The sequence below is a fragment of the Lynx rufus genome, unplaced genomic scaffold, assembly GCF_022079265.1.
Source record: "Lynx rufus isolate CCGP_SWC_20201006 ecotype Redwood Valley unplaced genomic scaffold, mLynRuf1.p SCAF_7, whole genome shotgun sequence".
Classification (NCBI taxonomy): Eukaryota; Metazoa; Chordata; class Mammalia; order Carnivora; family Felidae; genus Lynx; species Lynx rufus.
This window is the reverse complement of record NW_025814889.1, coordinates 60,033,900-60,047,656: the sequence shown is the minus strand read 5'-3', so window position 1 is coordinate 60,047,656 and position 13,757 is coordinate 60,033,900. Positions and strand designations below refer to the sequence as shown.

The 13,757-nt window shown below is 39.3% G+C and overlaps 1 protein-coding gene and 1 pseudogene across 5 annotated transcripts in view; one reads left to right on the top strand and one right to left on the bottom strand.

The window, feature by feature from the left end:
- The window catches only part of ITPR2 (inositol 1,4,5-trisphosphate receptor type 2), a 500,503-nt gene that overhangs the window by 32,840 nt on the left and 453,906 nt on the right, over window positions 1-13,757 (top strand). For all 5 annotated transcript variants that reach the window (XM_047065390.1, XM_047065392.1, XM_047065391.1 and 2 more), the window contains exon 2: window positions 5,475-5,545. In XM_047065390.1, the coding sequence (XP_046921346.1) occupies window positions 5,475-5,545 (71 nt within the window). The remainder of the gene's footprint in view (window positions 1-5,474; window positions 5,546-13,757) is intronic.
- LOC124501327 (non-histone chromosomal protein HMG-14-like) lies at window positions 11,917-12,224 on the bottom strand (annotated as a pseudogene).

Below are 13,757 nucleotides of genomic sequence, written 5' to 3'. Positions count from 1 at the left end.
ATGTTCTAAGACAATGAGTGAACAGAACAAGATTGCATACTGGTACTTTGCTTGGAATGAGAAAATAATGCATAAGCTTAAAAAAATTGATATTAAACAGCTAAGTGTTCACATTACAGTTTGTAAAACATTAAACATGGCAGAATTTGCTATTGAAGAATGATACCACAAGCCAAACCTAGTTACAAAATAGGAGGAATGAAAAAGCTACAGGAATGGAAGGAACTTGTGAGGTCACAACTGCTCCATTTAAAAAGTAAGGCCCAGAGAGGTTAAATGACCAGTGTAAACACAGCTGCTTTTGTACTGGCAGACCAAGTATTAAAACTTAGTTTTTTTTTTGTTTTTTTTTTTTTAATCCCCTTCTGTTCTAGTGCTGCTTCTAAATGAAGGTGAAAGAGGCAGGTGAATATGTGCTGGCATTAGGGGGCTGTGGTGATGGCTGGTGATGGGAAGGCGTGGGAAGGAGGGACAGTTTAGGTAAGAAGCCAGAGGATTACATAATTTAAGAGAGAAATCGATATGGCCAGCAAAGTGAATCCAGAGTTGGGGATAAAGTTATTTGTGGTAAAGTTCTCGAAGTACTTTAAGGGCAATTCCATCATGCTTATGAACCTAGCCACAATCCTAACCCCCATTCTTAGTAAACATTTAAAATAATACCCATTGTGGATTCCCCACTTCCCCTTTCCCCCCTTAATTCATTTTGTTTAAATGTGCTTCAGAGTCATTTCATTAGAAATGAACTGTATCACTTAGTGGTATAAGGATCAGATATATGTGGTAGGCAAATATCAGGAAAATAAAATACTTATTTTACTAAGTTTCAAACTAGGAATAGTTTCTTTCATGGTTTCTAAAGGAAAAAGATAGTGACTATTAACTTTAAAAATTAAGACAATTATCAGCAAAACTGAGTTTATTTGAGAATCACAGAATTGAGATTTGGATTATGCAAGCTGTGGCAGAGCCCTAGGCAAGTCCGACAAACGAAGGGGAGGACCATTATTTTATGGAGAAGAAGGAGGAAGTTGGGAGGGGTTGTCTTGATGAAAGTCCAGTGGAGAAAAGTATGAAACCAGGGTGATGATGGTTTCTCATTAGCTGAGTTGAAGGGTAGTTGATTTCTTACAGGAGATGCAGTGTCTTTCCTTGCTGGGGCCTGTAACTGATGATTCTTCCTGTTGATGGTTTTATGTTGGGGTCTATAATTGACAATTCTTCGTGTAATTGACCTTGAGTGTCCCCTTCCTATCCTCCTTCCTATCCTCCCTACTCCACTTTTGTGAGATTTCCCTTTACTCACATGACTAACATATTTTACCCATTATGTGGCATTTTCTTTGCAGTTGGAATAACAAGGGACTGGAGATCAAAGAATAATTTGCTTTCTGTTGGAAATCTTTAAAAAGATTTGATAGCATGTATTTTTATACAATAATTTACTTATACCCCATGCGTGTTTCTCAAATATCTGTTGTTTAGTATTGCCTATTTATGCCTTCTATACAAATGGAAATAATATGGCATTTATTAGTTTGGGACTTGCTTTTTCTTAAGCTCAACTTTATGTCTTTGAGATTTTCAATGTTGTTGCATACAGCTGCAGTTTATTCACTTTTAAAATAGGTTATCTATTGTATGAAATTGTTCATTTAGTCATAATTTATTTATCCATGCTACTGTTAATGGACATGTTTTTCTCCACTTTTTGCTATCACAAACAATGCTGCCTCAAACACATTTGTACATATCTTCAGATGCATGTTTGCAAGGTTTCTCTAGGGGGATATATATATCCAATTAAAATTTAGTTCACATATATTTTTGATTCACATTTATATGTAAAATCATTCAAAGTAGCTATTGAAATCTCTTTACAGAGATATCTTGAAAGGTCTAATAGTTGAGTAATTTTTTTTCTTATGAATTAGAATGAACAAATAACTTACAGTTAAGATCTTTTGAAGAGAAGATATGAAGGATAATGGGTTTTATGATAGTTGAGTTTCAGTGACAGGTTGAGCATTTTGGACTAGCTCTGTAATTGCCTGATTTGGACATGAGGAGAATAAATACAGCCCACTGAAAAGTACACTGATATATTGGGTTGGAAGGGGCTATATGAGATATAGTTATTCAGAACAGGCTATCTTGGCCCTTTTCAGGATTTGGTATTTTTGATAATTTTCAGAAACACATCTGGATGGGAAATGTTTCCCACCCTTCCTTACATCTACTTTTAGGCAACTGTTTGTTGGTTCCAGTTAATTTTGACATACCAAAAAAAACGTCATTGACTTATTCGGTGATTCAAAAAGTCATCCAGTCATCTACTCAATTAATAATTATTTAGCACCTTTCACATTTGAGGCCTAATGCTTAAAGTTGGGCATATTATGGTGAGCAAAACAGATGGACCGACTCTCTTGGGACTTATAATTTATAGCATTAGAGACATATATATAAGTAAAAAATTATGATGGAGTGACAAGTTTTATTGACGGAGGGTAGCCTAGACTACTATGAGAGTGAAGAATAGGTACTCCTGATCCATTTAAGGAAGGTGAGAGTTTTTTTTTTAAGTTTATTCATTTATTTTGAGAGAGAGAACTAAAGAGTTGGGCGGGGGGAGGAGCAGAGAGGGAGGAGAGAGAGAATCTCAAGCAAGCTCTGTGCTGTCAGCATCAGCACAGAGCCCAGTGTGGGGCTTGAACTCACAAACCGTGAGATCGTGGCCTGAGTAGAAACAAGAGTCAGACGCTTAACTGACTGGGCCACCCAGATGCCCTGAGAGATTTTTTAAAAATATAGATTCTTGGTCCTGATCCCCAGAAATTTGGTTCTGTAGATCTGGACCAAAAAAACTTGTTGTTGTTGTATTATGTTGTTGTATTATGATGATGAAGATGATGATGATTTTAACTCCACACACAATCCAGCCAATTAGCCAAATTTAGAAAATACTGCGGGTGAGTGATTAAAATGGGCACTGATCATGGCAGGGTCTCTTAAATGAACTAGCTAAGGATGGAATGGATGGTTTTTAGATCATTTCTGCTCAGAGGCCAAAGGTTGATCTTTGTATTTATCCCTATTCAGTTGTAAATTCCTGTCTTAGGTTGTAAAAGTTAACTGCCCCAGTGGCGGGTGGGAGGGACTACCTGTACTGATAGTACACACACGGAAAGGACCTGGAATTGTTGGTTAGCTATAAACCCAATGAGAGTCAAAGGTGGGCCTGTCTGCCATGGAAGCTGCCATGATTTTAGGACACATAACTAACTGTAAGCTTAGTATTAGAGAGAAGTGGGGAAGGGTCCTCTAGGGAGGATTCATTGGAGAACACATATGGACTCATGTGGGTAGTTTCTAGGTTCATGTGTAGGGGGCATGTTGACAGTTGAGGTGTATGAAAGGATGTTGATCTCCTTGACAAATATCCCTACGGAAAAGAATTAGAGAGAAATAGTTTCATTCATCCCAGAATAAGAAAACTTAGTCTACATCATTCCAGAAGAAAGAACTGGGACTAAAAAGGGGAAGTTATTTGGGAAGTAAGTCTCATTTATTCATCGACTCATTTATTCATATAACAAATATTTAGTATCTACTGTAACTCATTCCCAAAGTTGCTAAAGATATACTAGTAAACAAGATGGATTCAGTTCCTGACTTCATGAAGTTGCGATTTATTAGAAGATCCAGACAATTAAGCAAGCAGTTTAATGAAAATGTGATGAAAAGTATGGTAATGGGAAAGCCAGGATGCTATTTCCCCTCCATGTAAAACACCTTTGTGATATTAATACTATCAGAAAGATGGTAAATGATGAATACTCTGACCTTGGAGATAACTTAAGAAGAGGCTGTTGGGGGGTAATGAAGAAGTTTTGCCAATAACTACCATTAAAATCCTGTGTAACTTTTAGCATCAATGATTGTATATGGCTTTGTAACAGATTCACACTTCCTTGCTTTTTCCCCCATTCCTATCCTGTCCTTCCCTTTCTTCCATTCTCATTTGCAGTTATTTAAGGCTGTATGATGAAATGATTTTGTGATTTTCACAGATGTTTGTATATAAGGAACAGGGCCAATTCTTAGAACTGAAATCATTCGTAATTATTATGTTTCAATCTGGGCTATCATGTAATGGTTAGGCATAGTGTTTATGTAAATGCACTGTGATCTGATTTATAGCTTCAGTTGTTCCCATTCCTCTTGATGATTAATGAATGCAGATGGGGACTCTTAGTGGGCCTTATAGTGGAAGCCTATATATCTGGGGAATCGGGTGTGCACAAAGAATGAGTAGAATGTCAATGCTGTTTTTCATAGAACTTTTATGTGTTCTAGATAAGATTATGGTTGTTTTGATCATTATGTTTTGAATTCTTAACATGTCTTAAGTAATTAGAAGAGCTGACCTTTAATTCACAGCATTAAAAAAAATTAAATATTATGTTGTGACATTCTCAGGACTCTATGAGCCTTTCATATTTAGTGTTATAGGCTGAACTTGGATACTGTGAAGGTTTGGGTTTGCTTTCTCTTGACCCAATGTGACTTCCTGTTTCTAAGAAAAACAGTTTTAAAGACTTTTAAAAGGAATATCTTGCATGCTTGGCAGCTCTTGTAAAACCACATGTTAGTATACCAGTGTGAATGAAGTATATTATTTAAAGAAAGAAATATCAAAGAACCATATTGCTCGACCAAATTGGCATTTTGTTTTGTGGAAATTGGATGCCATAGAACAATCTGGTGATTTAGGAAGTGTCTGCTTTTGGTAACCAGATCAATCAGGAACCAAAAGTTTCATTTTGATTTGGTTAATCATCCTAAGTCAAGGGGACACTTGAGTCACAAATTGGGGTTTACTCTGTGCTGGAGTTGATGCAAAGTAGTGATTCTGGTTATAATGGTTTTCTGTTTGTTGCAACTTGGTCACCTACTTTGAAATGAATTCATAAATTTAGTAAATTACATGCATTCTCACAATATCCTGGAAAAAATCCAGTTATTCCTACCACTTAGTCAATGAAGAAAATGAACGTTCGTGAAGAAGCTTTGATAGTTAGATAATTCTCTTTGATCAGGAGCTTCATGTCTCCTGGCTTTCAAGTCCTGTGCCTGAGAGCTTCTTTCTCTTGGTATTGTCCTAGAAGTTGGCTTCTCATAAATATTTTAATAGGCATTAAGTATGATTTTGTAACTACAAAGATGATTTATTCATTTGGTTAATATTCATCGAGTACCTAGTATGTATCAAGGTCTCTTCTAGAAGCAGTCTGTATGGTAAGGAATAAGGTCGGCAAGGCCTAAATCTTTTTATAAATTTATGATTATAAAAAACTTTCATGGTGGAAAATGGTATTAAAACTCTTTGTAAATATTTATACAATGGCCACATGCAGTCTGTGCTGTATGAACATGACGATGTTAACGATGTAAACACGCTTTTCTTCTAGGTTAGTGGATGACAGATGTGTGGTGCACCCGGAGGCGGGAGACCTTGCCAACCCTCCCAAGAAATTCAGAGGTAAGAAATAAATTTTTAACATATTTAAGATATATATATTTATAAAAATATATATATATATATTTAAAAAAAAATTTTTTTTTCAACGTTTATTTATTTTTGGGACAGAGAGAGACAGAGCATGAACGGGGGAGGGGCAGAGAGAGAGGGAGACACAGAATCGGAAACAGGCTCCAGGCTCCGAGCCATCAGCCCAGAGCCTGACGCGGGGCTCGAACTCATGGACCGCGAGATCGTGACCTGGCTGAAGTTGGACGCTTAACCGACTGCGCCACCCAGGCGCCCCTAAAAATATATTTTTATTATGTGGCCAAAGGGCATGGGATCATTTTTTTGTCTTAAAATAAATCATGCTAAAACTTTATTCAATGTGAAACTGTCATATATAAATATGTCCACTGAAAATTTTTTCAAAAGTTTCTTCATTGTTTCTCTTCTTTTATATGTAGAAGGATTTACATTGGAAGAAGAGTTTCAATTTTTGTTTTGCTGGACAGTAGTTTATCTGTTGAAAGGAAATCTTGGTAATTAACTCTGAAAGGCTACTTTTCAAACCAATAAATACAGCCGAATATTTATTTGTGAGACTTATGCTGTAAATGTTAGCGTTTCATGATCAACTCTTCAGTGTAGCTTTGTAAAGTCTGTAGCTGGGTGACAGTGATTTGTTAGCTCAGCTTTTAAAATGTCACTTTGGATGGCATGTAATAACTCATGATTGTCTTAGAACTCCTTTCTAAGTATAATTTTTGTTTTAGCTTGGTAATATATCAACTGAGACATTGGTCATAATAGGAGACCAATTATAACTTGACTGTTATGAAGGAAGGATTAATGGAATCTGCAGAGAATCATAGACAAACGAAAACCAATAATTACAAGCTTCTCAAATCAATTTCATAGTTTGTGTGTACTTACAATAATAAAAATAACTTTGAAGGAGCACTCACTTTGAACACACTGTGTAAGCATTCCTTCTCATAATGGTGAAAAGCAGCTTTCATAGGGGATAAAAATCTGGAGAGAGAGAGAGTGGAAGGGATTCCCCAGATCCCCAGACCCAAGTCAGGGTGTGCTGCTTCCTACGCTGGGGAAGGATGTGTTCAACATTTGACAGGTATTTCCCTTGTTTCACTCCTTGTGATAGACACTTTCCATCCAAGTCTCATTATAAGAATATATATTTCATTTTATCCAAACTCAGAATGTTGTGGGGGGCACCTGGGTGGCTCAGTTGGTTGAGCATCCCACTTTGGCTCAGGTCGTGATCTCATGGTTCATGGGTTCGAACCCCGTGTTGGGCTCTGGGCTGACAGTTCAGAGCCTGGAGCCTGCTTCAGATTCTGTGTCTCCCTCTCTCTCTGCCCCTCCCCTGTTTGCACTTTGTATCTCTCTCAAAAACAAATAAACATTAAACTCAGAATGTTGTGGAGAGAGTGACAAAAACAATAGATAATTTTTGAGTTAAATTGGTCACTTTAAATGAGAAATCCAGATTTTTCTCTATGTGGAGATATTAACATAAAACAGGCTGTGGAAGATACACTGCCCATTGGAAGCACCATAAGGCTACGTACTAGGGACCCTCCCCTAGCCCTGGGCAGCGGAGGTGTTCTCTCCACCGTCCTCACTGAGGATGGACTCATGATAAAACTATGCTGAAGGAGAGTCAGCAATGAGTCAGGTGAGTAGAGTGGTAGCACATTAAAGATAAAAAGAAAATTTTCAGGGCAAACTGGGACAACAAATCTGTGTTTGTAACAGGAAAAAGCATGGGGTTCAGGTTTTGACTGTACTGCTCACTGGCTGTGTCATTGTAAGTAGGTCACCTAACCACTTTGAGCCTCAAAGGACATTTGTCATTGGCTGATGGGAGCAGGGGTGGGTAATAACAAGAACAATGCCCACCACACAGAGCTTTCTGAGGCCTAAATCTTTCCAGAGAATAAATGTAAAGTGTTTTAAATCATTACAGAAATGAGAGCTAACTTATAATAGAAAGGCATCATGTATTTCCTTTTAACGTATTTGACTCTGCTCTTAGATTGTAACCTCTTTAGGGACAGGATTCTCCTCTTTTCTTTTTGTGTTTTCCAGACATTTGCCCATACTAGACATCCAAAAAATAGCCATTAGATGCTTTTGGATGAGACACCCAAACTCTCCCTGGGGCCAAGTGACAAAACTTGGTTCCTGGGACTGCTCCACACTTCACTGCCACGAGATTGGATAGTCTTACTCCTCTGTTGGTAAGGGGGTGGGGGATTCCTCTTTCACAGATAACCTTCAGGGTTTGTGGCCACCTTTTTTTTCTTTTCCTTTTTCCCAGTGAAGTGAATTGTTTTAAAGCATTAAGATTATTTTAGTGTATGTGAAGGAACACCATGGTAACACTCTGTACCCGGTAGGTAATTATATACAGATGCTTGGTGTCATTATTCAGCGGGCGCTGGCTCAAAGTATGAATCACTCAGGTGCTCTAGCCCGCCCCTGGAAGGCTGGCTTTTCCTGTAATCTGATACTTTAGGTCATTGTCCTTACTAGTTTGCTCTTATTTTCTATCTTATTCCATTCATCATTGGAGAAGGAGGGCCCCCCCTTTTTTTTTTATTGGGGATTTAGGGTTTCCTTTTATGTTAAAGCTTTGACTCTTTTCCGATGATTCTTGGAACTCTGTCATGGCAGAGCCGTGGAGGAGAATTCCGAGTTGGGCTTGCCTCTGCCTTGGTCTCCAGACTACTCAGAAGCCACAAGTAGGCCTTGTTGTCCCAGATGTCATGTTTTTCGGCATAACTTGTCCTCTTACAGCTCTTGCATTTCACCGTTCTCTGCCTGTGGTGTATTTCCCTGTGCCCTCTGGCTTTAAAAACCGTTGCTTTTTCATAGATTTGCCGCCCAGCATCACCACCCCTGCATTTCCAGACTCCTCTGCCAAGTTTCCAGAGCACCCTCCCTTATTGTTACTTTTTAGATAAGGTGAAGAAACAATAGCATATCACAGTTCCGCTACACCTCAGTTCCTCTGGCCTCAGCCACACAAATGATATTCTCAAATTAATTTGGAAAGATTTTTGTTTTTCACAGTCTGTTATTTGTTCAAGTGAATCATATGGTTTTAGAGCTTCTAGGCAATTAGAAGTTAATCTACTGCAACTCCCCCAGTGTTTGGAATGAGGAGGCAAAGTTCCAAAAAGGTTAAAATGATTCTCTCCAATACACACAATTATACAACGAAATATTCTTTTGACTATGTCACATTGCCTCACATATGAACAGAGGAAGCTGAATTTTAACAAATAACTTCCCAAGGGCTATTTAAAACCCGATTGATAGCTATTTTTCAGTAGACACCACAGAATCAGACTAATAGTAACAGAAGCACAGTGGCTTTCTCTTGTGAGTGCAAAATTCCTTTCATGGTCAAATATTGTCTATTTTCTTAAAAGATAAACTTTAAACTTTGGAATAAATTCAGAAGTACAGAGGAGTTGTAGAAGCAGCATAGAGAGTTCCCTTTCACCCAGTTTCCCCTTAGGTTAGCATCTTACATCACCAGGGTGCATTTGGTTATGCTAAGAAATTACTATTTGTACATTATTATTGACTAAATTTGAGACTTCCTTTGGATTTCACTAGTTTTTTGGCTACTTTCCTTTCCTCATTCGTGATTGCATTCAAGATCCCACAGGGTATTTAGTTATCATGCTCTTTAGTCTAATCTAGTCTGTGACATTTTCTGTCTTTCCTCATTTTTCATGACCTTGATACTTTTGAAGAATGCTGGCCAGGTATTTTGTAGAATGTCCCTCATTTGGGGTCTGCCTAATGTTTTTGTCATGATTAGACTGGCGTCAAGTTTGAGAATACCACTGAGCTTCACTGCCCTTCTTGCAACATTTCAGGGACACAAAATATCAACATGTTTGATCACTGGTCCTGGTTTTTTGATATACAATTTAATCCTCCTTTCTACTAAATTATGGCAGTTATTTTTGTTGAATTTATATTCTTTTGGTTTTCCTTTTTTTTTTTTTCCTAGTTCCTTTATATACTTCTGTCCCTACCCCTAACCCCTACAGAGAAAGCTCTTCTCTGATGTGGATTTTTCTTAAAGTCTTTGCTCTACTGATACACGTACATTTTATTTTGGAAGGAGAAGCTAATATAAATCAAGGCAAAAGAGGCTGTGTGTCCTTTTATTACCATCAGGGTGATAAAATATAGAAGTAATAGAGGGGTGCCTGGGTGGCTCAGTCGGTTAAGTGTCTGACTTCACCTCAGGTCATGATTCCGTGGTCTGTGACTTTGAGCCCTGCATCAGGCTCTCTGCTGACAGCTCAGAGCCTGGAGCCTGCTTCGGATTCTGTGTCTCCCTCTCACTGCTCCCCACCCCCTCTCGCTCACTCTCTCTCTCTCTCTCTCTAAGATAAATAAACATTAAAAAAATTGAAAAAAAAAGAAGTAATAGAGAACCCAGGAAGCCACCCCCCCCCCTCCCCAGAGGGACTGAGGGAAGAGAAGATGGCCCCTTCTTCTGGTTGATTAGATACTCCCCAGGGTTGGCCTTGGCCCATTTGGTCTTGCAATTTTCAGCTCTTGAGATCTGTGGTCATTTGACATGTGACTGTTTCATAATCTACCATGCCTATCAAGTGGACACATCTAGCAAGCACAAAGTCATTCTGAAGCAGTCAGAATGCTTCCGGAATTAGAGCTAAAATAGAGAAATCTGCTCTGTTGTGCAACACTAATGTAGGTAGTGAAAAGTCAGGGACTTGGGAGAAGATCGACAAGATTATTTCTTCAACTCAATTCCTTTTCTTCACATAATTCAAGGAAGTCTCTTTGAAGGCTGGGACTGTCACCTTTTGCCTCCAGTCATGGAGGTTACACACACAAGTGCTTAAGTGAGAAAGCCATCTTGCAAGGAAGTACCTTTGGATTTTTGTGTAGTTGACCATGTCAGCCTTGCGTAACACAACGATTCACGAGTATGAGCCAGTTTAACGATTGCTGTGTTGGATTTCTTCAGAATTAGGGTTAGTGTAATTACTTGATGATGACTGAGACAATTTCAGATTTGAAATAACATTGGTTGAGCATTTAAACCATGCTACGCTGTGCTTGGGGCTTCCTATGCATGATTATGTGGTAATTACAATAACCCTATAGAGTGGAAATTGTTGCTCTTCCCAGTTTTGCAGTTGACAGAGTCAAGTACAAAGAAGTTATGCCGCTGTCTTAATGTCACTGATTCCAGAGCTGTTTGTTTTGAATCACTATACCATACTGTGTACTGAACTATGCCCTCCTATAAGTTTTAGTTGTTGGTTCTAAAAAGCCACACAGATTAAATCTAATTCCTCTTCCACACAACAGCCCTTTTAAATATTTGTTTAGAATGATCATGTTTCTGCAGATTTTTCCTCCTGCAGGCTTAATTTTTAAAAAATCTTTCGTCTGTGGCCAGTCACAAAGTCTTCAGTGATTTCTCCAGTTTTCATTATACTGTCTTGTTTGTTTTCTGGTTGGGATTCTATTTGTCGGTGTAATTCTTTTTTTTTTTTCTTTCATAAGTGAGTTTTTATTGGTTGTTCTGAGGATCAGTACAGATGATTCAATTTGTACACAATGCTAAATGTATGTACCAAAAATCTAAAAAATCATGTAGTTGTGATTCTTTTCCAAAAGTTATTCCAGTGACCTTCCAGCTTAAAATTTGGAGGCAGATTTTCCTTAGCAGTACATCAAGTACCAATATCTTCAAATGTTGATATGCTGTTGCATTGTTAAGCCCCCTTGATTCACAATTTAATATCATATATACTACATACTCAATGTTCAGTCTTGCACAACATATTGACAAAGTTGCTAGGAAATTGGACTACCACCACCAAGATGTTACAGAATGCACAAAATTCTGACAGGGGAGAGCTAAGATCAAGGAAACAATTCTACCAAAAACAACATGGGAATACAAGTAATTTAAAATGTTCAAGACATTAAACGCACGACCGACTCTAAATTGCCTTTTAGTATGTTTGGTATTATAGGATATAAAAACTACCCCATATGTGGAATGTTAAGCTGACACCTAAGACCATCACAGCCTCCCGTATTTTCTATTTTCTGGTTGTACAACCCCACTATTTTCTGGTTGTACCAAAAAATAAACACCCAGCAAGTGATTTCACCTCTTCAAAAAAAGCATTTACACTTAAAAAAAATGGGATGAGGTGGGATCTCCTCCTTCTTAAAAATGTTTCTAGAGCTACTAAAAAACTTGCATTTACAAAATAACTGATAAAAATATTCCTCTGGGTTGTACAAGAAGGGAGACAGCGAACACCGATAAGACCTGGGATATGATATTAATCAGACTTGGCTTCTTTCTCTCCTGCTTCCTCAGAGGCTGCACCCTCCTCGTTTTCAGTTTCTCCGTTTTCTGCAGGCAAGTCTTCTTTCGTGTCTTGGTGAGCCCCTTCAGCCTGCTTTCCCTTTGCTCCCCCTTTCCCCTTTGTTTGCACTTATCATCTGAAGATTTATCCTTTCCCCGCTGCCGCCTTTTTCGGCTTCGCTTCCACTTTTGCAGGAGCAGGTTGAACTGACAACCTCGCCCACCTCCTCTTGGGCTCCTCCTTCCCGCCCCCTCGGCGGAGCTGACCTCCCTCTTGGGCATCCTGGTGGTGAGACTGGCGTGTGCAGGTGCCTGCTGGCTGCCCGTGCCCAGAGCCTTCAGGAAGCCCAGCTGCCTGGCCACTGCCAGAGGTGCTGCAACCCCCGGTCAGTGTAATTCTTGGTGGTTGTAGAAAGAAGAGAACATAGTACATTTGGGTGCAGTATTATGAGACTCTTATTTTGGGATACTGTGCTTGTGGCCCAAGAGTCCTGGGCAGGATCCCTAACTCACCTCCAGCTGTTAGTCAACCTAGATTCCTGATGTGTTTTCATTTGCATCTCTAATCCTCATTTTCCTCCTCCTGTGCTGTATAATTGGTACTTTGGTACCAAGCAGAGAATCTGTTACATTTCATCTTATTAGCATTGATTGGCTCATTATTCTAGCCTGCCACTCACTCTGACTCTCTCTCTCTCTCTCTCTCTCTGATCTTAACTCTTATCCAAATTATTTATTCAAACTCCCAGGCTTATGATACCTGGAAATTAGTTAAGTTGGTTCAAGGTAAATGTGTGATCCATGTGTTATTCCAGTATTTTTGAATATCTCTGAGAAGTAGATTAGGAATGTGTAGGTCAGCGTCCCTACAAATCAGACCTTGGAAGGCGTGGATGGAGGTAGTCAGTTTGGGAGGTGATCTCTTGAAGCACGGATAATGGAGTGGGGGAGAGTGAGCCTAAAGAAAGAAAAGGCAACAAATTGCTCATGAAGGTCCACCACTGTGGCAACCAGAGCTCAGTGCTTCTGGGGTCCTCTGAGACTCCATGGGGACCATGCCTCAGAATCTCCTACCCACGGACAGAAAGTCTGGGGCCAACTTCTATCCTCTGTGGGTTACGGGTTGACCCTCTTCCACAGCACACTTCTGGGCTGCTCCTCTTTGAAGCTGAGCAAGGTCTCCAAGTATCAGGGAAAGCTCTCATAAAGGAGATGGAGGGGTTCGAGGTTGGAGGCTGCTGGCATGCTGGGAACTGTCCACTGCAGTTGTCAGTGAGCTTGGGCCTGAAGACAGTCACATCACTTGTGCCTGCTCGGAAGTTGCACCTGTTTCCTTACTTGAAAGACCCGCAGTTAGACTATAAACTGTATGAGAGTAAATACCATGTTAGCCTTGCATTCTGGGGAATTGCCAAGATCAAGAACAGTGCTTTGCATATTGTCAGTGCCGAATGAATTTTCGTTGAATTAATGAATGAAGTTCTAAAAAAAATTATAATTCTTAAAAAGCAGTATAATTTCAGATGCTTGTTTTGGGGTCTTAACGCTACCCAGCGTGTAGCAAAATTGCTGGCTGATGAGTTGTTTTAAAATAAAACCATGTGTGGCATCTGGATAGCTCAGTCGGTTAAGCCCCTAACTCTTGGTTTTGGCTCAGGTCATGATCTCATGGTTCTGGAGTTCAAGTCCTGCATTTGACTCTGCACTGACAGTGTGGAACCTGCTTGGGATCCTCTCTCTCTGTCCCTCCCCCACTTGTGCACTCTCTCAAAATAAATAAATAAAAACTTTACATAAAATATGTAAAGCAATGTG